This window comes from Paramisgurnus dabryanus, chromosome 15 (genome assembly GCF_030506205.2).
Source record: "Paramisgurnus dabryanus chromosome 15, PD_genome_1.1, whole genome shotgun sequence".
Taxonomy (NCBI): domain Eukaryota; kingdom Metazoa; phylum Chordata; class Actinopteri; order Cypriniformes; family Cobitidae; genus Paramisgurnus; species Paramisgurnus dabryanus.
The window spans coordinates 7,807,792-7,832,514 of NC_133351.1; the positions used below are offsets into that span (position 1 = coordinate 7,807,792).

Here is a 24,723-nt window from a genome sequence, read left to right on the forward strand (position 1 = left end):
ATATAGAGAGGAAAAACAAACTACTCTGATGATTTCTAAAACTGTCTTTCTCCATGATGTATTGCCACTTCTGTAAAAAGTTTTAATTGGCACAGCCCATAAATAAATTTGGCATTACAGGGCAAAAATGTGGATAGGACTTAATTGACTTTTGTAATTTGTGTCTTGGAATCCGGCCATAATTTCTCAACAGGATATGTGCTGTAGGTGGAGCTGAATTATATCAATCACTTCAGCTTCACTGTGGTTTATAGCCGCGATATTTGTTCAGAGGAGGGGTGACCTATTACTTTACTAATCAATTGTGATTTTCGTCCATTTATTTGTGAAATACTCCATACCTATATTAATATTTCCTGATGTCTCTGTTGTTTAAATGTGTTATGTAATTACTTTTCCAGTTAGACAAAAGCACTCATAGTGTGATCATTTATTTTTTAAATGTACACTTATTTTAAAAGTGGTGCAAGGGATTTTGGCCATTTGTCTCATTTCAATCGCACATTTGCTCTTGGAAATGCCACAAAAGTTGGAGTCAACAAACGTATTCATGGACGAGTCTGAAAGGGTTCTACCGCTTGTCTCCTTTTTTTGCTGTTTGTACGTTTATGATTATTAATTAATTAAATGTTTTTAATAGGCATTAAATAAACCCAAAACATAAGTTCATCTCATTTCGGCCGTGTGGCGCGCGTTCCCGCTCGCGTGTCCACGCTATTCTATTATTATTTTTGGATGGCCTAATTAAGGCGGTAGGGTTTCCCAGCTTAGGCGGGCCCCCCGAACTGCAAAGTGCTCTGGGAAACCCTGCAATTTAAATGTAAATAATTATATAGATTAAAAAAGTAATAAAACATTAACAGTAAAGATAGATTTTATTTGTTTAATCTGCTTGTCATGTGATGATAACACAACACTATAATCCATGCAAAATGGATAGATGCGTTTCTTATATAAAAGAAAATTACCAGATGAAGGTCCAATAACAGGAAATATAGACAATTGTATGTCAAAAAATTCGGATAAAAAAAACTTTAAAACGGATGAAAATAAATGTTTTTAAAGTTAAACGTGCAAATGTGCTATTAAATTATTAAAATATCTCAGGGGGTTCTTCAAGGAAATAATTTAGATCAAGGCCACTTTTCAAAAAAAGTTTAAAACCATGCAATATACAATAAAAATTCTTACTCTTTTAATCCTCTACCAGCCTTAAATATTAAAATGACGACACAAACCACAAAATTACTAAATAAATACTAAATTACGCAACTGCAATGTGCGAGTGGAGTGTGCATGTAAGTGTCGATGCGCAATGCTTCTAACTCTACAGTGTATGGCCTGTATATGTGTATATATAGATTGTGTGAATGTAAACATAAATGTAAACATAATATCACCAAGTTTTTAGTTCACAGTTTTGCATTGTAGCAAAGCAGCTTTACAGTAAATATATTTATTCATAAGGCTTGTTAAATATATTGATACAATGGTATTTTGCAGAATTGCAAATATTATGTAATCTATATTTTATAAGCCTCTTTGCTTATATCACCTATGGTTCAACTTTTCAATATGTAAATAAATCTGCATCTAGTTTATATTTTATTCTCTCTTTTTCCTGTTTTATAGAGAATAAAAGCCCATGCCATCTGGAGGATGAGCCCGGGCCATGCCGAGGTCTGGTGCCACGCTACTTTTTCGACAGCAAGAGCCAGGAATGCAAAATGTTCTTTTATGGTGGTTGCTTTGGGAATGCCAACAACTTCAAGACCATCAAGGAATGCCAGGCCAGATGTCAATGTATGTACCAGCAAGAAAACATCTCTCTTGTCTGCAGTTTTGAATAATTGTTTTTGTAGGCTCAGTGATTATGATAATGATATCAGCCAATGGCTGTTCTGAGCTCTCAATATGCTGGATTTCAAAGAATAATTAACACTGAAAATTAATTCAACCCAGCAGGGACAACATGAGACTGAGTGAATGATAATCAAGTATTAATAAATGACAATTTACATTAAAAAATATAAAGAAGTTTTGCTAGTACTGTATCTTGTGTCGTGATCATCTTAAAGGGATAGCTCACCCAAAAATTACAAGAAAACGCTCATGTTGTTACAAACTTGTATACATTTCTTTGTTCTGATGAAAACAAAGGAAGATACTTTAAGGAATGTATGTAACTAAATCCAATCATAAGTCCCATTGACTTCCATAGTATTCTTTTTTTACTATGGATGTCAAAGGGGCTTCTGATCAAAAAACAAAAACGTTTAAGTATACCATTAAATATGATCAGGCTGGATGTGTGTTAAGAGACACCAGATACTATAATAGATGTTATGTTCTTCTCTTTAGCGGACTCAAACCACATGGACCTAAATGCACCATCAAAGCCAGTAGAAGAAGCCAAACCTGCTACAGAAATCATTGTTAAACATGGTGAGATATGTCACAATGCTCTTACTGACATTAATGTCAGAAAATATTTTTCTTTTAAATAGATATTTTATAATGAAGCTACTGCATGGTTAAAAACAAATGAAGGGATGTTAAAATTGTGTCTGACATGTTTTCTTTAACTGAGCTTTTTTATGTGAATATTTAAATAATTTAATAGCAAATTTGAAAAAAAAATTCAAAAACATTTATTTTTCATCAATTAAAAAACAATCAGTAGTATTTGACATATTTATTGTTATTATTACCTGTTATTGGACCTTGACTTGATAATTTTATTTTCTTGGTACATGAAACTTATCTGTACATTTTGCATGAGTTCTCAGTTTTCTGTTATAGTATAGTCTTGTGTAATGGTTTAGTTTAGTTTATTTATTTAAGGACAGTGAACATTAATAAACATTTCTGTAAATGTGCCAGTGTTAGCCAACAGGCTAATTTTCAACTGTAGTCCATGGTCACATGACATGCAGATGAAATAAATAAAATATATATTTTGTTAGTAGGTTTTTTATAATTTTTTTTATAGTTATGTAATTGCATTTAATAATTTTTATACTGTAATTGATAAATTTTTTCATCAACTCACAAACCCCCTGCAATTCCCCCACAAACCACCAGGTTTGGGAAACCCTGTATTAAACCAATGGTTTATTTCTCTATTATGTATTTAGTTACTTTAGAAGTGGTGCCTTTGAATGCAACCCATTTGTCCCTGGCAAAGGAGTCACCACGAGCTGCACAGGAAGCAGGTGAGACCAGATTTCCAATATGTCAAATACAGTAGTCAAGACCATTTCATTCTAAAGGCAAATCCTAAGGTTGTAAATGGACATCTAAAAATGTGTTCATACACGTTGTTTAGGCTTTACTGGCATCTAGTGGCTAAAGACCACCTTGTAGCTCATCTAATGTATGTTATTGTATTGTCATTACATTTCAGAGTTCACTCCTCCTGAATTCTGCATGAGTCCGGCTGATAGGGGCCATTGTGATGGATCAGAGAGAAGATTCGTTTACAATCCCAGGACTCGGAGATGCCAGATGTTTCGCTACAGTGGCTGTGGAGGCAACAAAAACAATTTTGCCCACAAGAGACACTGTATGAAAATGTGCATGAAAGGTGAGTACCTATGGCCTTTGATCATTATAAAAACCATTTAAAAGTGTGTTTAGTTCTAATTAAACAAGCGGTGTATATATTTGAAATAGTGTGATAATTGTTTGTATTGGTCCAGACAGAGTCAGTTTCTTATTATATTTTTTGTTTTATTTTTTCTCTGTTAGATCACAGCAGAAGGCAAATACGAATTAAGACGAGGAACTCAAACATCTTATTGCCATCTAGCTAGGATGTAAATTTCTCACAATACTGATACGACCCCATCTTGGGCAAGGCTGAGACATAATTTGGGGCTCGTCTGGGATCTTAACCTAGAACCTTTGCACCCCAAGTGAGAATCATATACAGAGACTGCATCACTGGATGAATCCAATGCAAATCCAAATTATCAACACTGCACTCCAGCAACAGTTGTGTCTGGCACACTGTTGATACATTTTTGCCATCCATAATTCAGAGTTATTGAATATTTACCTGCGTTTTAAATGTAATGGCGTTGTATGTATTTTATGTGCGAAACACATGATTGTTTAGCCCAGGGGTTCTCAAAGTCCGGACTCCGGTCCGGATCCGGACCCGACGGCAACTTGATCCGGACCCGCGTCCACTTCATATTACAAGTGCATTAATAATTTCTATGTGATTGATTAAATGTGTGCATTTGCTAATTCACAATTGCATATTAAACTTGTAAACCATTCGTTTAGTTTTTTCTTCTTTTTAGATTTAAGAGTATTCCTGGTCCGAAAATAAAACGAGTTATTTAAAAATTTCCTGTGTGACGCTGTAGCCATCACACCCAGATATTATGTACAGCTACTTCATGTACTACGGCTTTTGATCAGTCCTTACCAATCACTGTTGGTTTGAGTCGTTTAAAACATGCATTTAAAAAAGCAACACTCGTCAAACATAATCTTATACATATTCTTTATTATCATGAAAATACCTGAAAAGGTTTGAAAAACAGCAATATAAATATATCCTTAAGACATTTCCTGAATCTCCGTGTGTCTGGTTCTTCGTCTGCAGCACATATTAAGTTTCTGCCCAAGAGCGCCCCCTGGCTTTTGGATGTAGCGGCATTTCACCTTTATTCGTTGAGAAGCATGCATCATCAGCCAATTTATAGGTGCACCCCTAATTTTGGTCAGTGTCTCTGCCTACCAACCACACTTTTTTGCCATGGTTTATGCATCTGATGGAGAACAAACTGTGCCATTTCTCTAATTAGGTTGCTCTGTATTTTGCACCTGGTTACTTTTGGCATATTTCTTGTGTTTATTTAAAAAAAAAATTTTACTTTAAATGCAAAATACACTTATGTTTTTCCCAAACTATTTGTGTTGATTTGTTATATAAACAAATGATTTACATAAAGTTTTTCCGGACCTATGAAAATTATGGGAATTCAGATTTGGACCTTTGAATGTAAACTTTGAGAACCCCTGGTTTAGCCTAAACATTCTATATTGTTTTCTGGGAAAGTAAGGAATAATTAACATTTAAAATGACTTATCCTGTTATTAACATTACAGGGGTTTTTTTGTCACATGTGGGGCTATTTAACACTACTGAGTATGTCTAACTATAAATGTTTCCTAAGGCTTTTATATTCTTCCTTGCTGTAATTAGTCTTTTTTATTATCTCAATGTTTAGAAAAACTGATTCAGTATGTATGTAAGTTCACTTTTCAACATTTTTTGTATACTTGTTTTGGCATTGTGCTATAAATTTGCACATTGATAAATCCATAGACTTGCGTGATGTGTGTTTAAGGTACCTTACCAATATAAAAAATAAACTATTACATTCTTAAAAGTTTTAAGACTCATTCTTCTTGCAGTATGACAGGTAAATAAAATATTTATTTCAACAAAAAATGTTGCACTGAGCACAAAGAATCCAATAAATCACTGTAACATTTGTAAACAATAACTTAGGTGTATTATTATATGACATGGATGTTATCAAACATACAGAATTTTTCATTTGTTTACATTTTTCTCTACCTTCTAAAAGACAGCTAGAACCAGTCTAAGCTGGTTTTAGCTGGTCTCCCATGTTTTACCTAGGTGTAGCAAGCTGGTTTTAGAGAAGTTTTGGTCAATTTTTAGCGGTAAGCTATAGTCTTGAACTTAGATTAGTTTTAGGTGTTTATTTTAGCAGGGCTGGTCATGACTAATTTAAATACATGTTTATTTGACTTTAGACATACCAAATTTTGGCACAAAAGACATTTAAGTTTAAAAACAAACTAGTACTACAAGAAAAAAATACTACAATATAAACAGAAGATGGAGCTGTTATGCTTTGTAAGCATATGTTATGCTTTAGACCAGGGGTCTCCAACCTTTTTGTGAGCAAGGACAACCACAATTAATAAATGGCTGGAGGGCTACTTTTTTGATATAGTCTATTCAAAACTTTTTTGTTTTACTTGATTTTATTTTATTTGTTGATATGTTTTATCATTGTTTAAAATACATAAAGGAAGCCAAGCTAATATAAAAATATGTAATAAATAGCAAAGTTGAGGATAGAATGTGCTTTGGCGGGCAACCGCCTCCATGTGGGAAAGACCACTGCTTTAGAGACATAATGTATATTTTTAAATAAAACTATATAATAAATATAATAAGCAAGGTTTTACCAGAACACAAACATTAAATAAAAGAAAACTATACCAGGGTTCCTTAAACTTTTAATCTTTTTTAAGACAAGGACCCCTTACAAGATAGAGAGGAAGAGCAAGGAGGACCCACATAGTACATCTATCAAATGAAAACTGGATTTACACTGTTATGATGGCTAAAAATTATTGAACATTTATTTACATTATTATTATTTTTTTGCACAGATACATACTGTTAAAATACTTCATAACATTTTTTAATAATAAGTAAAGTTTTATATTATTATACATGGGAACCTTTTATTTCAATCAAGTTTTTTTTAGTTTCTGTTTTTAGCCTATTAATGCAATTTTTTTTTTTTTTTTTTGATGCCCAATTTCATTTTTCCATTTTTTTATTATTTCAAATTATATTTGGAGGACCCACTAGTAATACCATCACGGATACCACCCCAAGGGTCCCCGACCCCTATACTGTTTGATAAAAAAAAAAAACAATGGATACATGGTTTAAATGGGTACGATTGAACATGAAACAATAAAAATATAAAATACGAATTCCTCACGAAAATGTACGAAAGTTACAAAAAACAACAATACATTCAGAGCTAAAGCGTGAAATTGGGGCGGAGCTAAGCAGTGACGCAACCGGATGCTGCTATGGTGAATACCGTAGAAGCTGACAGCCGTCGTCATTCACGCGCTTCTCGTGCGCGCGAGCAACCGGGCTCTCACAGTACAGTTAAATACATGGCAAGCTGATGGACAGTAATGAACAGTTATTGTTTTAAATATCAAGAAAGCGCACTCGGCTATAATTGAAACTCGTTGGATCTCACCTTGGATTTAAAATACAGGTAAGATACAGATGAGGGACTGCGAAATAATATATTTATGAACGGAATTTATTTACGTCAAGTCCTGTTTGATCTTCTCCTGTCAGACAGGCTGCATGTCAGTGCTGGAAACGAATGCTTTAACCATAAAAAACGATTTGTGGTCTTGATTTGTAGTCTTGCATTTACAATTGTGGCATGCCAAAATAAGCAGTTTAATTAGTTTCATTAATGCCCTTTTTGTTGGTTTGTTAAGCACACCGCAGAGATTTGTGTTTGGATGTGTGAAATGAATTGACGTTAAAGACTTGAATGGTCAAATATAGTGTGCATTATAATAATTGTTAGATGTTTGTACACAGCCAGGAATATGATCCAGAGGTATTTGTGTTGGTGCATAGCGCAGTACACAACATTATTAAAAAATATATATATATATTTGAAACACTATATATTCAGAATTGTGAGGCAGGAGTTATAATGTGCACGTGACAACACAAAAAATGCACAATGTGCCAGTAGACTCAGCTTGTATTTTGATATTCAATGTTGATATGCCTTGCATGCAAAAAAATACATATAACTAACTCTAAATATGATAACTTTTCATATCATTTTATAATATTTGTACCATAAAACCATGTTTTGTGTCAGGAAGCGAAAAGATGATAAAATACCAGTATCATGATGTATCTAGAAATACCATCTGTTGACACTTCATCACATTACTGAAAGAAGGATGAGAAAGGAGGAGAGAAATGAAGCTGTGAGATTTAAAAGCCAACAGAATAGATAGCATTGGATTCGTGTGAATTTTGGCTGCCTGGTTAGTGGTTACATAAGCTTAAAAAGCTCTCGAGTTGTTGGTGGATGCATTACTAAATCCACAATAAATTTGAATTTGGCCGATTTTGCGGTGAAGCAATAACACATCATCTAAGTTACACCCATTCAATGTCCTTGAGATCTTTTTTGCAGAATGCTTTTATTAAATCTTAAATAATTAATGATGCCTGCTAAAGCATGTGTCAGTATTTGTTCAAACTCTTTAGCCAATAAGTATTAAAGTTTGTTTTGTAACTTGTCCCACATTATTTTTGCTACAGAAATGAAACCAACATCAAATTTGGTTTCTGTGCTTTTATTTTTGATAGACTTGGCACACTTACAATTTTCCTGGTGAATGATGATAAAACTAAAAACACTTAGAGGGACCAGAATATCATAGTTACTATGAGGTGGGGTCTTTTGGACTAAAAAGCAATCACTTAGCAACTGTCAGAACACCCTAGCAACCACCTATGCATACCTTACAAACCACCCAAACACCCTAGCGACTGCAAGAATATACTTTACTACACCCCTCGTTTATCATACTGTATGTAGACTAATTTGTACATTTTTATAATCACACACCTTATGAAGAAAAGTGTTGAGATGTGAAAGATTTGTTTTAAACATTCAGCTAAATTCGGTTAAATAAAATTAAGAAATTTATTAGTAACTGCTAATCTCAAGGGGTGTTAACTAAGAAAACTAATTTAATTTAATAGGATTTGTAACTAGATTTCAAAGAGCCAATTATTGACCACTAGGCATGGGCCGATTACCGGTTTCAAGGTATACCGAGGTTTAAAACAGTCAAGGTTTCAAAACCACTAAAATGTTCTGTGATACCGTCTACAAGGTATGAGCTGTGCTTATACAAAATTCATTAAATCATGAAGTCATGTGATTGATTTGATGTTTACATTTAATATACATTACGAAAATATTATATGTGTTGAAAGCATATTATAATTTAAAGGCTTTATTGTACCTGGCATTTGAAAATAACACATTTTAGTGTTGCAATGGCAAAACCGCAACACCGTGAAACCGTGGTATTTTTGCTAAAGGTTATTATACCGCCAGAATCTTATACCGGCCCATGCCTATTGACCACATAAACATGTTAAAGTGAATAGATTATTATGTTTAAAGGGAGTAATACATTTAGCTTGGAGAGCATTTTGTATTGATCTCAATGCAGAGCCTGAAAGCATGCATGTGTTTGTCAGGGTTGAGTAGTGCACTGAAGGTTTAATTTCAGTGGAACAAAGCCGTGTTCCTGCCCCGGCGACATTGCATTGAGTTAGCGTGCTATCACCATGGCTTACCATGCACCTCCGTCACGGAAATGCAGGGAGGTAAACAATGTCAGAATGCTTCAGTGTAAATATAGGTATTTACATCCTGTCCAGAGTTAGAAAAACAAAGCACGTTTATACGTCTGAGAGCAATAATGCTTTTAGTCCCACTTGTTGATGGAAAAGATGCATTCGTATAACGAGGTGCATGCAAATGCAAAACAACCCATGCTTCGTATGCAGCAGTGCACCACTGTCAGACCATAATGTCATGGATTTTATATCACAAGCAATGCTGATTAGATTAACGTTAACGATTATATGCATTAGTTGCATTAATGCAAGAAATTTGTTTTTCTTCTTTATTGACGTATGTGTCAGCCATTAAACTGGCATTAGGCTAATGGAGCAATATCATTTTCCCTCTTCTAGTTTCATCAGAGTTTATGTGTGTTATAGTGTGGCTAGCCCATTTACTGCTTGAATATATTTGAAACCCTTTAAAAGAGATAAGAGTGCTTAAGGTAAAACCTAATGAAGGAAGATTGCTGCAGGCGGTATTATAACAGGTGTTTTCAAATTGGGGTCTGGAGAGTTTGTACTGGGTCCCCAGAAAATTTCAGAGAAAAAAGGAAAAATTGTACTAGTCTGATGTGTGTTCATTGTCTGCATAGCCAACTATTTAAGATTGGTTTATTTTATTAAGCTTTCTTTAAACAAACAATATATAAATTGATATATATTTATGGAGTCCCTCACAAGAGGTTCATGTTTGGGGGTCCTTGCCATCATAAAGTTTGAAAACTCCTGTTTAGATCATTCATCTAGGACAGTGGTTTTTAAACTTTTTGGCATTGCTAATTCAAAGTAAGTGTTCGGAGTGTCATGTGTGTTGCTTGCGTTTTCAAAATATGTGTTTGTCGCGTCATGTGAACCATGTGCATCACGTGTTTTGTCAAAATATGTGCCTGCTGCACACGCGTCAAAACGTCTCGGTTACGGATGTAACCCTCGTTCCCTGAAGGAGGGAACGGAGACGTCACGTCGTGACCGACGAATTGGGAACTCGCTTAGAGAGACCAATCTGCTTCGAATACTACTAAAACGCCAATGAACTTGGCATTGAGATATTTGCATAATGCTGGCGCCGCCCCGCCAGGTGCGTATATAAGCAGCAGGTGCAAATAGGGAAATTAGCTTCTTTTTCGCTGAGAAAGCCGGAAAGTGTGACCGGCCGTAACAGCAGGTGGCAGCACCTGTGGCGACGGGACGTGACGTCTCCGTTCCCTCCTTCAGGGAACGAGGGTTACATCCGTAACCGAGACGTTCCCTTTCAGTCGGTCACTACGACGTCACGTCGTGATCGACGAATTGGGAATCCCTACCAAAACGCCACTAGGGGCTGACCTCTTCCAGTGTCTGCGTAAAGCCCTCCGGTTCCACTTAAGGAGGAGGAGATAGGTTTTAAGGCAGAAGGCCGGGCACTAGATGTTCCATAACCCCACAGTAGTGCCAGGGACTGGGAAGCGCCCTACCTGAGCGGGATAGGAACGCTGCGGAAGCCACCGCCCCTCTTAAGGGCTAATGGTGGGCGAAAGTCAACCGTAGTTGAGGAATAAAGACAGCCGTGGCTGTGTAAGCAAAGCAGTGCTCTGCTAAGGGAAACGTGGGCTGGTAGGATTAACCCCACGGAAAAATACTCACAAAGGAACCCGGTGGGACACAATGTGGAGCCCGAGCCAGACACGTAGGTTCGCGAGGATACAGCTAGTGAAAGGCTGACAGCCAATGCTCCGCAACAAAGGCTGCCAAGGCAGCGGAGGAAGAACAATTCAAACCATTACGCATTTTTGTTCTGAAGGCCTTCCATACTGACACAGTTATGAAGCATCAGTTGGAGGCTGCAAGCCGACCTGCGAGACTGTTCTCCGTGCTCCCCCTGGTGAGGAAAGAACACGAGAGGATACAGGCTCGATACGAACACTGTAAAATCTAGTGAACGTATTAGGTGTCGCCCAACCAGCAGCTCTACAGATGTCTGTTAGCGAGGAACCACGAGCTAGAGCCCAAGATGAGGCAACACTCCGTGTGGAGTGCGCTCTCAAATTAAAGGGGCAAGGAATACCCTGAAGATTATAAGCCAGGGTGATAGTATCAACTATCCAATGAGACATCCTCTGCTTAGTGACAGCTTTCCCTTTCTGCTGGCCACCATAACAAACAAGAGCTGGTCTGAGGTCCTGAGGCTTTGCGTGCGAACCACGTAGAGTCGCAGTGCGCGTACGGGGCACAACAAAGCCATGGTTGGGTCTGCGTCCTCCGGGGGCAGCGCTTGCAAGCTCACCACCTTATCTCTGAAGGGAGTGGTGGGAACTTTGGGCACGTAGCCTGGTCTGGGTCTCAGTGAGACAGCAGGACCAAACTAAAAGCACAAATCGTCAACAGAGAATGCATGTAAATCCCCTACTCTCTTCATGGAGGCCAATGCTATCAGGGTCAGAGTTTTCATTGATAAAAACATCAGACTCGTAGACTGCAGAGGCTCAAAAGGGAGACCTGAAGGCTTCAGCACCATGGACAGGTCTCAGGAGGAAAGAGGGAGGGCGCGAGGGGTTTAGCCTGCGAGCGCCTCTTAAATGTAATAATTAAATCATGCTGGCCAACTGAACTGCCGTTGATAAGAGAGTGATGAGCAGAAATAGCGGCGATATCAACTTTAATGGCGGAGGGACAGCCTACCATCTAACCTATGTTAAAGATATAAAAGCACAATGTTAATGGGCATTCTCTGGGGTCCTCGCGTTGCGAAGAGCACCGGGTGACGAAAAAGGTTTCTTTAAGCGCGTAAGCCCGTCTTGTGGACGGTGCTCGAACCGCGTCGATGGTGTTAGATACCGCTTGCGATAAATCACCTAAACCTTGTGCGCGCTCAACGACCATACATGGAAATCCCACAGGTCGGGGCGCGGGTGCCATAATGTGCCCCTTCCTTGAGAAAGAAGTTTTTCCTCAGGGGAAATCGTCAGGGAGGGGCTGTCGCGAGGAGCATTAACTCTGAAAACCAATTCCTGGTAGCCCAGTACGGGGCGACTAATAAAAGGCTCTCCTCGTCCTGCCTGACTTTGCACAGTGTCTGCGCAATAAAGCTCACTGGAAGGAATGCGTGCCAGCGCATCCACGCCGAGGCTGCCCTCGGTTAGTGAATAAAATAGGCGACAGTGGGTATCGTCCGGCGACGCAAACAGATCTATCTATCAGATCTAATTAGCTGGACCGTCTGGAGGTGGAGTCGCCATTCGCCGGGGGCGCAGCTCGGGAAGCGCGTCTGCCGCTGTATTGAGCGAACCCGGGATGGAAATGGCACGAAGGGACCTCAGATGCTTCTGACTCCAAAGGAGGAGATGACGAGCGAGATGCGACAGGTGACGAGAGCGCAAAACCGCCTTAACGGTAAATAACGCAACAGTCGCAATGTTATTGGTGTCGGCTAATACATCCTTCCCTCGCATCTCCATAGCGGAGCGTACAAGTCCCAGATATACAGCGCACCGCTCGCGGCAGTTGGGGTGCTATGCACACCCCTGAGACTGCAAGCCCGTCATACGTGGCTGATCATCCCGTGCTGAGGGCATTGCAATATACAGAATGCCAGGAGACCCCTCAGGGGCATATCTTCTATCGGAAATGCCACGCTCTCCTCGAGACTCGATCGTAAGCCAACGCTGAAGCGGTCTCATATGAAGCAGCTCGGGCGGCGTCACAGTCGCAGCATGCTGTCATATGTCCAGGAGCTTCTGAAATTGTTTCAGAGGGACCGCGTACTTCCCTCGAATTAAACCGAGGCAAGTCAGAACTGACTGGTTGCGCGCTCTTGTTAAACACGCCAATTAGTCGATCGAGTCTTATTTCCATACTGAGAAAAAGGATCCTCTGCACGGGGCAAAGTTGCTCTTTCCCAGTCGACCTGAAGACTTAAACGAGCGAGATGCCAAAGCATTAACTCTGTGTTCGCACACGTCTGCCAAGAACGGGCTATTATAAGTCGACGTAGAAAAAAGCAGAATGCGAACAACGCTCTCTCTCTGACATTTTAATGCCGTGACTAGCACATGGAGACACGGAGAGAGAGAGACAGCTCGAATGGTGTACTTCATATTAATATGCCCACCCCACGACGCAGAGCGAAAAACGGTCTAAAGCGAGGGGAGATGGACACATAAAGTACACGTCTACAGGTCTAAGGCTGCAAACCGATCTGAATATTGAAATACGAGCCTCGGCGTTATCATCCAAAAAGAACACCTTCGTAGAGCCGGTGCGTAAATCAAATCGGTCGTAACCCGCCGCGTATTTTGGGTACTATGAGATAAAGGCTGGAAAAACCCTATCATCATCATCTCGGTAAGAGGGACCGGCTCGAACATCCTTCGCCAACAGGATATCGACTTTTGCACGCAGTACATGTGCATCGGACGCTTTCACTACAGTGAAACGAAAGCCCGAATTTTGGGGTGTGCCGGATTCGTAACCGAGGCGGATCGTGCGTAAAACCCAACGAAACGGGCTGGGAACTGAAGCCAAGCACCCAGGCACCGTACGAGGAGAAATAACGACACTACCGAAGTACCCGCGGTGGGGCAGCGAAGCGAGACAGGTGGGACTGCCGGTGCGTCTGCTGTGACAGCATAAACATCTACAGTATGTGTGTGTGACACTGACCTGAGCCCGCTGAGGGTGACGGTCGTCTGGTCTCCTCTGCGGAGAGCGCAGACTCCGATAAGGGTGCTGGTGGTCCGGTCTCCTCAGCGGAGAGCTCGGACTCCTCAGGTCACCCGCTGGCGATAGAGGAGAGGTAGGGTGAGCTGGTGTGTGCCCGCTCACGGCTCTCTCGATCCTCTGGAGACCTGGAGAGGGAAGAGGAATGCACTCTATGTGTGGTTAGTGGGTACCGGCTAAACAGCCGGTGGAACATATGCAAACCAAGGATTTTCCACCCGACCCTCTATCGGGGGAAGGAGCTCCATCTCCTGAAGAGTGATCCTCTGCCAATCCGGGTCGCCCTTCACTGGCCACTTAAACTCCCGATTTTCACGGGAAGCGGCTAAGCGGGCGGGGCGAGCTGCTGACGACCGGTTCCCCTGCGCTGCCGAGATGGGGTCCGAGGAGGGGAACGGAGGTGGTCGCCGCAGGACGCCGACGGCGAGAGGCAGACTGAGGAGCCGGCGTGGTGGACCAAGGGCAGCTCTGTTCCGCCGGGGCATGACCTAGGAGATCGCCTCAGTCTGTGCAGCGGAGCTGTACGACTCCCCTGGCTCGCCGAAGAGGCCGGTCTGTGAGACAGGAGCATTCAAGTTGTTCTCGTCTGTGTCCGTCATGTCAGCCAGACACAGCCAAAGGTGGCGATCTTGAACCACTGAGGTGGACATCGCACGACTGAAGGTCGCGGCCTCCCTGGTAAATCCTTTGTGAGCCTGCAGCAACGTTATTACGTGCAGGGCTGAAGCCGCCTCTCCGGCATGCCTGATGGGCAGCGTCCGTAACCGGACGACTGTCTACAAACACGGGAGGGAAGGGTTGGGTGGTCCCTCCAGGAACGCATCCCGCTCCACTGAAGGGGTCCCCGCCCTTAGCGGCTCCGTTAGTCAGGGAGGTGAGGGGTGAAAGCTGAACGGCCGGACGGCCGCAAATCACGTCAGCTCTTCGTGCCGTCGGGGAAGAAAGGCACAGGAGGAGAGGACCGAGAGGCCCGAGCAGCTCCGAAGTACCAATCATGTGGGCGGGACGGTTCGGGCGGAGAGGGGTTAACCTTTCCAACTCTACCGTCTCCGCCGCTCGCGGGCACGGCCGCCATCTCCGGAACGACTCTGCCTCGGAGGAAAAATGGACACCCCTCTGATGCTGCAGAAGTGACGGGACCAGAAGGAAGTCCAATGGATTCGGCAGACATCGTAGAACACGACTCTGCAGTCTCCACTGGAGCCTCAACCGGCTGAGGATGAGAAGGCCGGTAGGTGGAGGACGCATCCTCCGTCCTACTCAGCGTAGTGACGCGAAGGGCGCCCTGCGAGCGCTTGACAGCCGCACCATGGCGGCGTCAGCACTGCAAGGGCGCGGACAGCGTTCCCGTAGAAACGACAGTCGTCTCCGCAATCCAAGAGGGTTATGCTCTCACAGAGAGAACAGAAACTCTCCACGAACGCAGCCCCGGAGTGCTCAATGCCTGAGCACGAAGACAGCGCTCGTGACCGTCACTGGAACCCTTATACTTCTCGCATCCAAGATCGCACGGGCGAAAAGCTATCCTGAAAAGGACGCTGATCCCCGCATATACGAGAGAGTGGCTGCCTTTAACAAGGCACAAAGCTCTCTCGTATCACTCTTTTAGGGAAATTCACTCAGATGCTTAGTTGATGAGCGCACAGGAAGGCAACGCACACACTAAACTCAAAACAATAAACAGATGTAGAGCCGTGGAATAAGCGAAGCGTCCGCTGTGATACTGCTAGTTCAACCAACTTCAGCAATCAAATCCCAACAGAGTAAAGTAGCTTCTCAGTAGCAGATACTGCCGGCTTTCGAAGCGAATAAAAGCTAATTTCCCTATTTGCACCTGCTGCTTATATACGCACCTGGCGGGGCGGCGCCAGCATTATGCAAATATCTCAATGCCAAGTTCATTGGCGTTTTAGTAGTATTCGAAGCAGATTGGTCTCTCTAAGCGAGTTCCCAATTCGTCGGTCACGACGTGACGTCGTAGTGACCGACTGAAAGGGAACCACGCTTACGTTCACAAAATACACGCAAGACACTCCTTTAACAGTAAACTCTGATTACGCATGAGATTATGCAAGTATCTGGCAAACGCAAACGTCTCTTTTATCATAAACCCTTTAGCGTCTGCAGTAGGCACTTATTTTGGCAAGACACGTGATGCAGACAGGATCTCTCGACATGCAGAACACATATTTTGAAAAAAGGAACCACACGCATGGGCTACATACATGTTGTGATGAACTTCGCATCAAGCACCCTCGAATAAAGAAGTCACCGGCTGCCACTGACAGATACGCACATATAATGTGACATCATATAATTGCATTACAAAGTAGAGGGCCAAAAGTCTGGGAGATTACAAATCCCAGATTAGAAATGTAGGATTCAGTAAGTAAAAAACAGATAAATCATAAGAAGCATGCATGCAAAATAAGAATATTGTTAGATCGCTAATCATGTGACCAAATTTGGATACCGATGACATTAACATTAATTTTTTTAAAGCATACAAGATGCTCAAATCATGATGGAAAAACACAAATCATCAGATTTTACGCAAACTATGTCCTGTTTATATGTGATGATGTGCCATTATTATGTGCATTGTAAAATTCAATTTCTGCTATTCTTACACTTTTCTTACCCAACGTTGGGTCAAAAAAAGAAATTTTAGGACACATTAACCCAGAAAATGTTTATGACCCAACAATGGGTTTAAAATAACCTAACATTTTAGGTTGAAATAACCCAGCATAGGTTAAAGTTAAACCCAATAGGTTGAGTTTGTGCCTTTTTGATCCAACGCTGGGTCAAAAATGACCCAGAAAAAATTATATACAGATAGAAAATGCAAAACAGAAACTTTAACTTGTGGTCTCCGACTCTTTTAATGATATTGCCATCTTGATTCATAGGAGCTGTTTACACTTGGTATTAACATGCGTTTTCGTCAATCGGATCACAAGTGGACGAGAGAGACACATTACGTTTACACCTGGTATTTAAATCCGTCTCTTTTGTCCACTTTCGACCGCTTCTGTCCTGAATACTGTGAGGGGACGGTCCGTGAGACGGTGGGCGAGTCTCTCTGCTGTCATTCAAACGCGAGCGGGAGTAATTATGAGTTTATATGGACGCAAATATTATTATGTCAGAGTCCACTGCTTGTTTAGCAAGTAAACTTGCTGCACAGTGTTTTGTACGTTTATATGTTGGAGCTTTCTCTGAATTTTCAGTGCAATTGATGAAATAGGTTCGCGCAACTTTCACGCTTTCAAAACGAAACTACGGAGAACACCCGCAGTAGTTGTATCAATGAAAGGCTAAAAATAGCGCTGTTCACCGTATGTTCATGCCAGAAGTAAAAAAGAGACGTAAAACTTGTGTTTAATACCTCAGATAGATAAATGGGCGGAGAGAAGGCGGTCGCGTGTGGCTGTTCGAACACATTCAACCACATTTGAGTTCCGCAACTCCAAAGCGATCCGATCGAAAGTGGTTTCGAATACCTCTGGATGTGGTTGAAAGTGGTCGAAAGTGGACGCGTTCAAAAAGTTTTGAACACCGTTTACACCTGGCATTAACGTCGTCCACTTGTGATCCGATCGACGAAAACGCATGTTAATGCCAAGTGTAAACAGCCTCTTAGATACAACACTTTTATCTATCAAACACTTTGCAGAGGCTTATCTACAACAGTGAATATCCCTATATTGTCTGGCATAATGTCCTGCACTATGATTCATTATGGCTATAAATGTAGCTGATGACAGAGAGAATGAGACAGCATTAGTTATAAAGGAGAAGCATAGAGTTGAAGGACTTTGTGTGGGTTGTTGAACAGCGGTAATATTGAGATTTTTAATGTGTGTTCCAAGCTGATATACAGTATACTAAACATACTGCCTTTGGCTTTAAGATTTATTGGCCTATGCCACCATTCGAAAAGAGAGGGGGATCCTGGGAATGTATGTGCCTTTTTCTAAACCCACCCACTTCCAAGTGGGTCAGTCTTAGGTTATCGTGTGTCTGCCAAACGCTTCCTTTAAAGTGGGATTTAATTTATCACAGAATGCTTTAGGAGCACAAATTGGAACTGTATCTTCCTCTTCTAATTTTAACACTAAACCACCCCCATCTCACCTCCATGGTTTCTTGCTTGATGCAAGTTTTATCCGAGTTGCATAACTCAGCCTTGCGTTCTAACTTACCGACATCTTTTTCCTATAAGAAGCGAGTCTCCTGCATTTCAAGTTCAGGACCTTTCACATGCTTTCTGTGGTCGAAGGGTTAAAAGTTGCATCATTAAATATAGAGGTGAACTTTTAGTTTTATTTTCTCCAAGGAATTCTAGGAGCTCATGCTGGTGGCCTTTTAGAACAGATCTTTGATGTGATTAAGGGTTCATGGTTTGCAAAGGAAATGTTTTCAAGCCCAAGACACAAAGCTTGCTGTCTGCACTCAGCAGGATGTCTTTGGAGATCTGCTATCAGCACAATGTTTTCTAAGTGCCCCACTTTAGCACTCTATCTTTAAAGGAGAAGTTCACCCAAAAATGTCATTTCTGCTCAGCCTCATGCTGATACAACCCATTTAACATCTTTCTCCTGTGAAGCTTTTACAATACAATATGTGGATGATGGACAGGACAATAAAGGACTTATGAAGTAATTCATGTGACGAATCGCTTGGCATCTGCCATATACGAAAAAAAAATCTTTGGCAATGTTTGTATGTCTCAATATTTTTACTTTTTTTCTTTGCTCTAGTTTAAAAATGGTTTTCCTTTGCCCCATTTTTTCTTAAAAAAAAAGAGGTTTTATCACATGTGTTAGTATTTGATATTCATATATATATATATATATATATATATATATATATACTATTCTTCTGATTTTTGATGCTTGTTTGTCCTTTTTGAAACCTTCCAGGTCACCATTTGATTTTTTGTATGGAGGTCCTCTATTAGTAGTCATGCAAAATATATTTTTTTATTGGAAGTCACACAAGTTTGAAAAAAGCTATTTTCATTCTGGAGGAAACGATTTTTTTATACATTGAGATTGTATTTACATCTGTTTGGTGTGTTTCCAAGCAGTGAAGTGGATAAAAGGATGTAGAATGTCAAGGTTAATTTATGTTGATGGGTGCACAACACAAGAGGTTAGTGGTTAGGTTTCTATAGTTTGAGAAAGTCCTAACTGCTTACCATATTTGTATATGCGCTACAGAGGAGTCATGTGAAAGCACAGAAGACCTCATTAATATTCTTCATTTATAGAAACAAGCTTGTCGTTCCTGCAGAATATTTTAAATCAGAATTTGCACATATTTAACAGCATATTTAAAAAGCTTTTCTTACTGCTGCATTACAAGAGTTTTATCCAAACATTGGGTCCCATTCAGTAATAATTGTGTAAGTTTTTCGCATTTATACGCACACTTGAACTTCTCACGAAAACTTTCTGCCTAACTCACAACACGTGCGTACACACATGAATTTGTTCTTGTACTTGTTCTTACATTAGTGAATTTGGAGTGTCCTACATGAGCGGTCGCATGCACGAGGTTTGTAATTTGCATAAAACACACCAAAACCAGCTTTATATAAGGGCTTTCTGCAGCGCTGGTCCACAGAAAATTTTAGAGCAGTTTGTCATAGAAGCAAAAGAGCTGGAAAAGAAATTATCATATTTATTATCGGTGAAGTTCTGTTTTGCTTTGCATTTTTTATTCGGTAGGTTTTGTTGTCAATGGAGGAAGCCAGTGCTGTCCACCGACCGGAGTAACATTAACAAATATGACATTTAATTAATATGACAGAGACACGCATCTGTATCTACTGTAAAATAAAACAGACAGGAGATCAAGTGATTGACGTTTGGACTTCTCATTACATTAACATTACTTACATTAGGCATTAATACGGAAGAGGATTAGGGCCACTGGTGAAATTTTTTTTTGAATTCTGACTTTATTCTCAGAATTCTGACTTTAATCTCAGAATTCTGACTTTAATCTCAGAATTCTGACTTTAATCTCAGAATTTGAATTCTGACTTTTTTCTCAGAATTCTGACTTTAATCTCGGAATTCTGACTTTAATCTCAGAATTCTGACTTTAATCTCAGAATTCTGACTTTAATCTCAGAATTCTGACTTTATTCTCAGAATTCTGACTTTATTCTCAGAATTCTGACTTTAATCTCAGAATTCTGACTTTAATCTCAGAATTCTGACTTTAATCTCAGAATTCTGACTTTAATCTCAGAATTCTGACTTTAATCTCAGAATTCTGACTTTAATCTCAGAATTTGAATTCTGACTTTATTCTCAGAATTCTGACTTTATTCTCAGAATTCTGAGATTAAAGTCAGAATTCTGAGATTAAAGTCAGAATTCTGAGATTAAAGTCAGAATTCTGAGATTAAAGTCAGAATTCTGAGAAAAAAGTTAGAATTTTAAATAATTTTTTCACCAGTGGCCCTAATCCTCTTCCGTACATTAAGCAGACGCTTTCATATAGAGATTTAAAAAGTGAGAAAGGAAAAAGATTTGTCATAACGTGCATCTTCTTTATATGTGTAGAAAAAATAAGTAGGCTATACATTTTTTTTATATAATGTATATAGTAATAATATAGATCATGCATAATAATATATAAAACAGAAAATATTAAAATACTCAAAATAATCATGTAAATTAAATTGTATATATCAACATTATTATAAACATTATAATTATAGCCTAGTATTTGATTATAGCGTACGTGATTATTGCTTACGAGTGGTTTTAGGTTTTCTTGAATTTTTGCGTACATTTAGAAGAAATTTTGATACAAAGGTTTTTGTTGAATCACGATTTGTTTGTGAAATCTTCCGTATGCACATCTCACACACAAATTTGCGCTTACGCATGCTTAATGAATGAGACCCATTATCTTGTATCTGGGCATCTGTAAAAATGTATATATTTAAAAACTTCAACTTTTTAAAAGTGGTTCACTGGCTTGTAATCATAAAGGAACCACTATAGCACCTATGCAAAACCACGTGGTGCTATGTAGAACCACAAGTGGTACAGTACTCCAGTAGTCGTAGTTCTATAGGTGACATTTAAAGTACTTAAATTGGTTCTGCTATGATTGATTACGAGCCAGTGAACCACTTTAAGTGCTATTTAGCACCTTTTTTTACAGTTCAAGCTATTCTGTGGCAAAAAAAGTATTTTTGATAAAGACAAACACTTAATAAAGTTAAGATTTACTGTTATAGCTTAGCTACTTAAATATATACACAGATTTTCCAAATCGTAACTTTTAAATTATCCATCATAACAGGCGTCTATATTCAAATTAGTCTTGCGTAAAACTTCGCACTTAAGGTCTGGGAACCAAGGCAGCTTTGAATGGCCAAGGACCATGTAAGAGACTGGTGTGCAACTGTCCGTCATAAACATATTTAATGTTTGTAACAACAATGGCAAACATGTTTAAATACCTTGCATTGTTTAAATTTTTGTTCCAATATCGATAAAGCATATTGTCACTGAGTTAAACATGAAAGCCATCTTCTTCGATTAGACAACTTTGTTTTGTTTCTGGATGGAAAGTTAAAGATCTACCTGAAATTCTGTATAATTCAACCATCAGAGAATGACTACGAAATCTGCTGAATTGTTTCCAAAAAGTGTTTCATATGCACCAGACGTTCAGCCAATTGGTCCGTCAATGTGACATTGAGCCTGAGACTATCAGATTATTTTTTCTCAAGTGTCTGTAAATCTATGGAAAACATTATATTAACGGCAGGATAGATTTATGGTCTGACTCCTGAAATAAGAAAATATTTATTTACCCTGAAGGTGTTATTTAGGGGCAGCTTGTGATGGCTTTATTTTTAAAAGAGTATTTTGGTAACTGTATATGACCGGCTATGCCACCCAGTTTTATTTTTGTTCTCTTTGGCCATGAGTGTATCTGTTTGTATCAGTAGCAACACTGGAGGATATCATAATGGTCACCTCTGGGGTTTTGCATGTTCAGCTGTACTAGCCGGGGCAGCAGCAGGAACTTCAGATCATATTACCGACATAAGCAGATTTGTCCAGGTAGTTAGTTGCTGTGTTTCGTAACAGCAGTTTGCTGACCTTATTTAGCAGATGTTGAAATGACAGGGTACATTGTGCTGTCTCCCTCACCGAAAGTAAGTCTGAGTCTAAATAAAACATTTGCACCTTTTTGGTTCAGCCTATACTGTTGTTAATATTATTCAGATTTTTATCTGTGATAAGTTAGTATATTTGTTTTACAGTGAAAGATTTCATAACCTGTTTTGTAATATCATGCAGCAGTCCAGACAAACCTGACGTTCAAGTTTAGGCAATCCCTCTACTGTAATTGTTATTGCAGAAGCTGTCATTGTTAAAAGTATTAGTGTCATAATATGACATTGAAATGACTTTATACTAAAGAGTGCACATGAGTATGAAATGTCTAGATGTCTGCAGTATATTACTGCTCGTGGATTGAAAGTAGGTCGCCGGTCTTTACAGTGTCACAGAGAATGGGAAAAACAATGCTAAATGCACAAATAATTTAATGCAATTAACTATGAAATCATGCGTACACTCAGATTGGCAAGTATGTAGGCTTTTCATCTTTTAAAGGGGAGATAAAATGCTTTCCCTTTCAGATGCGACATTATAGGAGGAGAGTATTTAAAGGGACAGTACACTTTTTTTTGCAAATATGCTAATTTTCCAGCTCCCCTAGAGTTAAACATTTGATTTTTTTACTGTTTTGGAATCCATTCAGCTGATCTCCGGGTCTGGCGCTACCACTTTTAGCATAGCTTAGCATAATCCATTGATCTGATTAGACCATTAGCATCACGCTAAAAATAACCAAAGAGTTTCGATATATATATAGTCACATTGGCATAGAAAATTGCAACTTTTAATTTTCCGTCAGTCTTAGTACACAATGTAACTACAAAAGAGTCAAGTTTTAAATAGGCAAAATATCGAAACTCTTTGGTTATCAGGGCTCCAGACTGCCACCAAATGGGGGCATTTTGCCACCAAAATTTGAGAGTGTGCCACTGAATTTTACATCCAGTCGCACATGTGCGACCCGTAAATTTGACCTTTTTTTGTGATGTGACACTGAATTTGAAACAGCACATTGTACTTTCTGCATCTATCAAAGTATTTATTAGTAATACAGTGTAAATAAGTAGAAATGTGATTATTTGGTTAGCATGTTGATTCAGGGTGTGTGCCCCTAAATTTTCTGGTTGCACCCCTAAAATTTTCAGTTGGGGGCGACTGTGCTTCTAGTGAAAAAAGTTAGTCTGGAGCCCTGGTTATTTTTTAGTGCGATGCTAATGGTCTAATCAGATTCAATGGATTATGCTAAGCTATGCTAAAAGTGGTAGCGCCAGACTCGGAGGTCAGCTGAATAGATTCCAAAAAGGTAAAAATCAAGTGTTTAACTGTAGAGGAGCTGGAAAATGAGCATATTATCAAAAAAATTGGAGTGTCCCTTTAAATAAAACTGCAACATGATATACCAATGTTTTTGCTCATCAGTTTACTGCCTTTTGTGCCAATATTTAACACCCATAATTATGTCTTAAATTGTGTTGGTCATTATGCAAGTCAGATGTTACGCCTGTGTTTTTTAACGTGCACCTTGACAGAAATTTCCCTTCTGCACTTTTTTGGAACTGTGCTCGTTAATTGCCTTGTTTACAAAATCTGTCCTTAAATTTGGTTCACTAGGAGCAAAGATAAATGCAGTTTGTGCCAATCCCACGTGTTCATTGTGTTGCACATTGTTTGGCTTGCAGTTCTTGATATCTCAATGTTTGATTTATAAAGCCAAAAGGCTTTTATAAATTTTTTGTATGATAAACTACGTTGTCATCATGTTGGGTCACCATCATTCGTCAGGCTCTTAAAGCAATGCATTGCCAGGAAATCTCTGAGAAAGTTACATCTCGCCATGTTCCCAAGCGAACTATCCATCTATTCCAGCTAAGCACTACGCAACACACTTAAGACTTTCTCTCGAACAGCATCACCCGCCCTGTTTCCAGCATCTGCATGCTTCGTAAAACTCAACATCTGTGTCGAAGGCAAGCTGCGAGCCAATGTCAGCTTCACTCTTATCTTTGACTAATGCAAATCAGCTGCAACCAACCTTGCCAAAACTACATATGTGAAACTGGGTTTCTTACAAAACAAAACAAAATGTAAAAATAGTGTGTAGGTTTTGAAAATCACCTGTGGCCTAAGGGCTGTTATGTGTGAATCAGGTGGCAGGTTACAGCTGGGAATCTCTGGTGCAAAGACACCTGTTGAAGTTTTTCCTTTCTGGAACAAGCACATGCTCCTCAACCTGTAAAACATTGCATTTAGCAGCCCATAGGTCATCGGTTCAATTCACAGAGAACACACATACACATATTGTGTGTTTCCCACTTCGGGGAAAGCCGTCATGCAAATACATAAGCGTAAAAGTGTAAATGTATATGGCTTTATTTCAGATTTAGCGTATGTAGGGTTGCCAGTGAAACAAATTTTTGCACTATCCATGAACTGTTCATTAAAGATAACAAAGCAAAACATGAGAACAGAGCGCTTATCTTAAGTGCACAGTTCCTTTGTTTACATGCGCATTTCTTAAGAAGTAGTATGTAGGGAATATTTACAACCACATGCATGCAGCTGGGCAGGTTGTTGAGCAATACGATTAACCGC

The 24,723-nt window shown here is 39.7% G+C and overlaps 2 protein-coding genes across 5 annotated transcripts in view; both read left to right on the forward strand.

Moving 5' to 3' along the window:
• tfpia (tissue factor pathway inhibitor a) overlaps nt 1–5,408 on the forward strand; it is a 31,656-nt gene extending 26,248 nt beyond the window's left edge. For all 4 annotated transcript variants that reach the window (XM_065252198.1, XM_065252199.1, XM_065252201.1 and 1 more), the window contains 5 exons: nt 1,633–1,803; nt 2,362–2,445; nt 3,138–3,215; nt 3,407–3,586; nt 3,751–5,408. In XM_065252198.1, the coding sequence (XP_065108270.1) occupies nt 1,633–1,803; nt 2,362–2,445; nt 3,138–3,215; nt 3,407–3,586; nt 3,751–3,815 (578 nt within the window). In that variant the 3' untranslated portion in view covers nt 3,816–5,408. The remainder of the gene's footprint in view (nt 1–1,632; nt 1,804–2,361; nt 2,446–3,137; nt 3,216–3,406; nt 3,587–3,750) is intronic.
• Nucleotides 5,409–6,916: 1,508 nt separating this feature from the next.
• The window catches only part of calcrla (calcitonin receptor-like a), a 47,363-nt gene continuing 29,556 nt past the window's right edge, over nt 6,917–24,723 (forward strand). The window contains exon 1 of the mRNA XM_065252173.1: nt 6,917–7,079. The gene's annotated coding sequence lies outside the window, so the exon portion shown is untranslated. The remainder of the gene's footprint in view (nt 7,080–24,723) is intronic.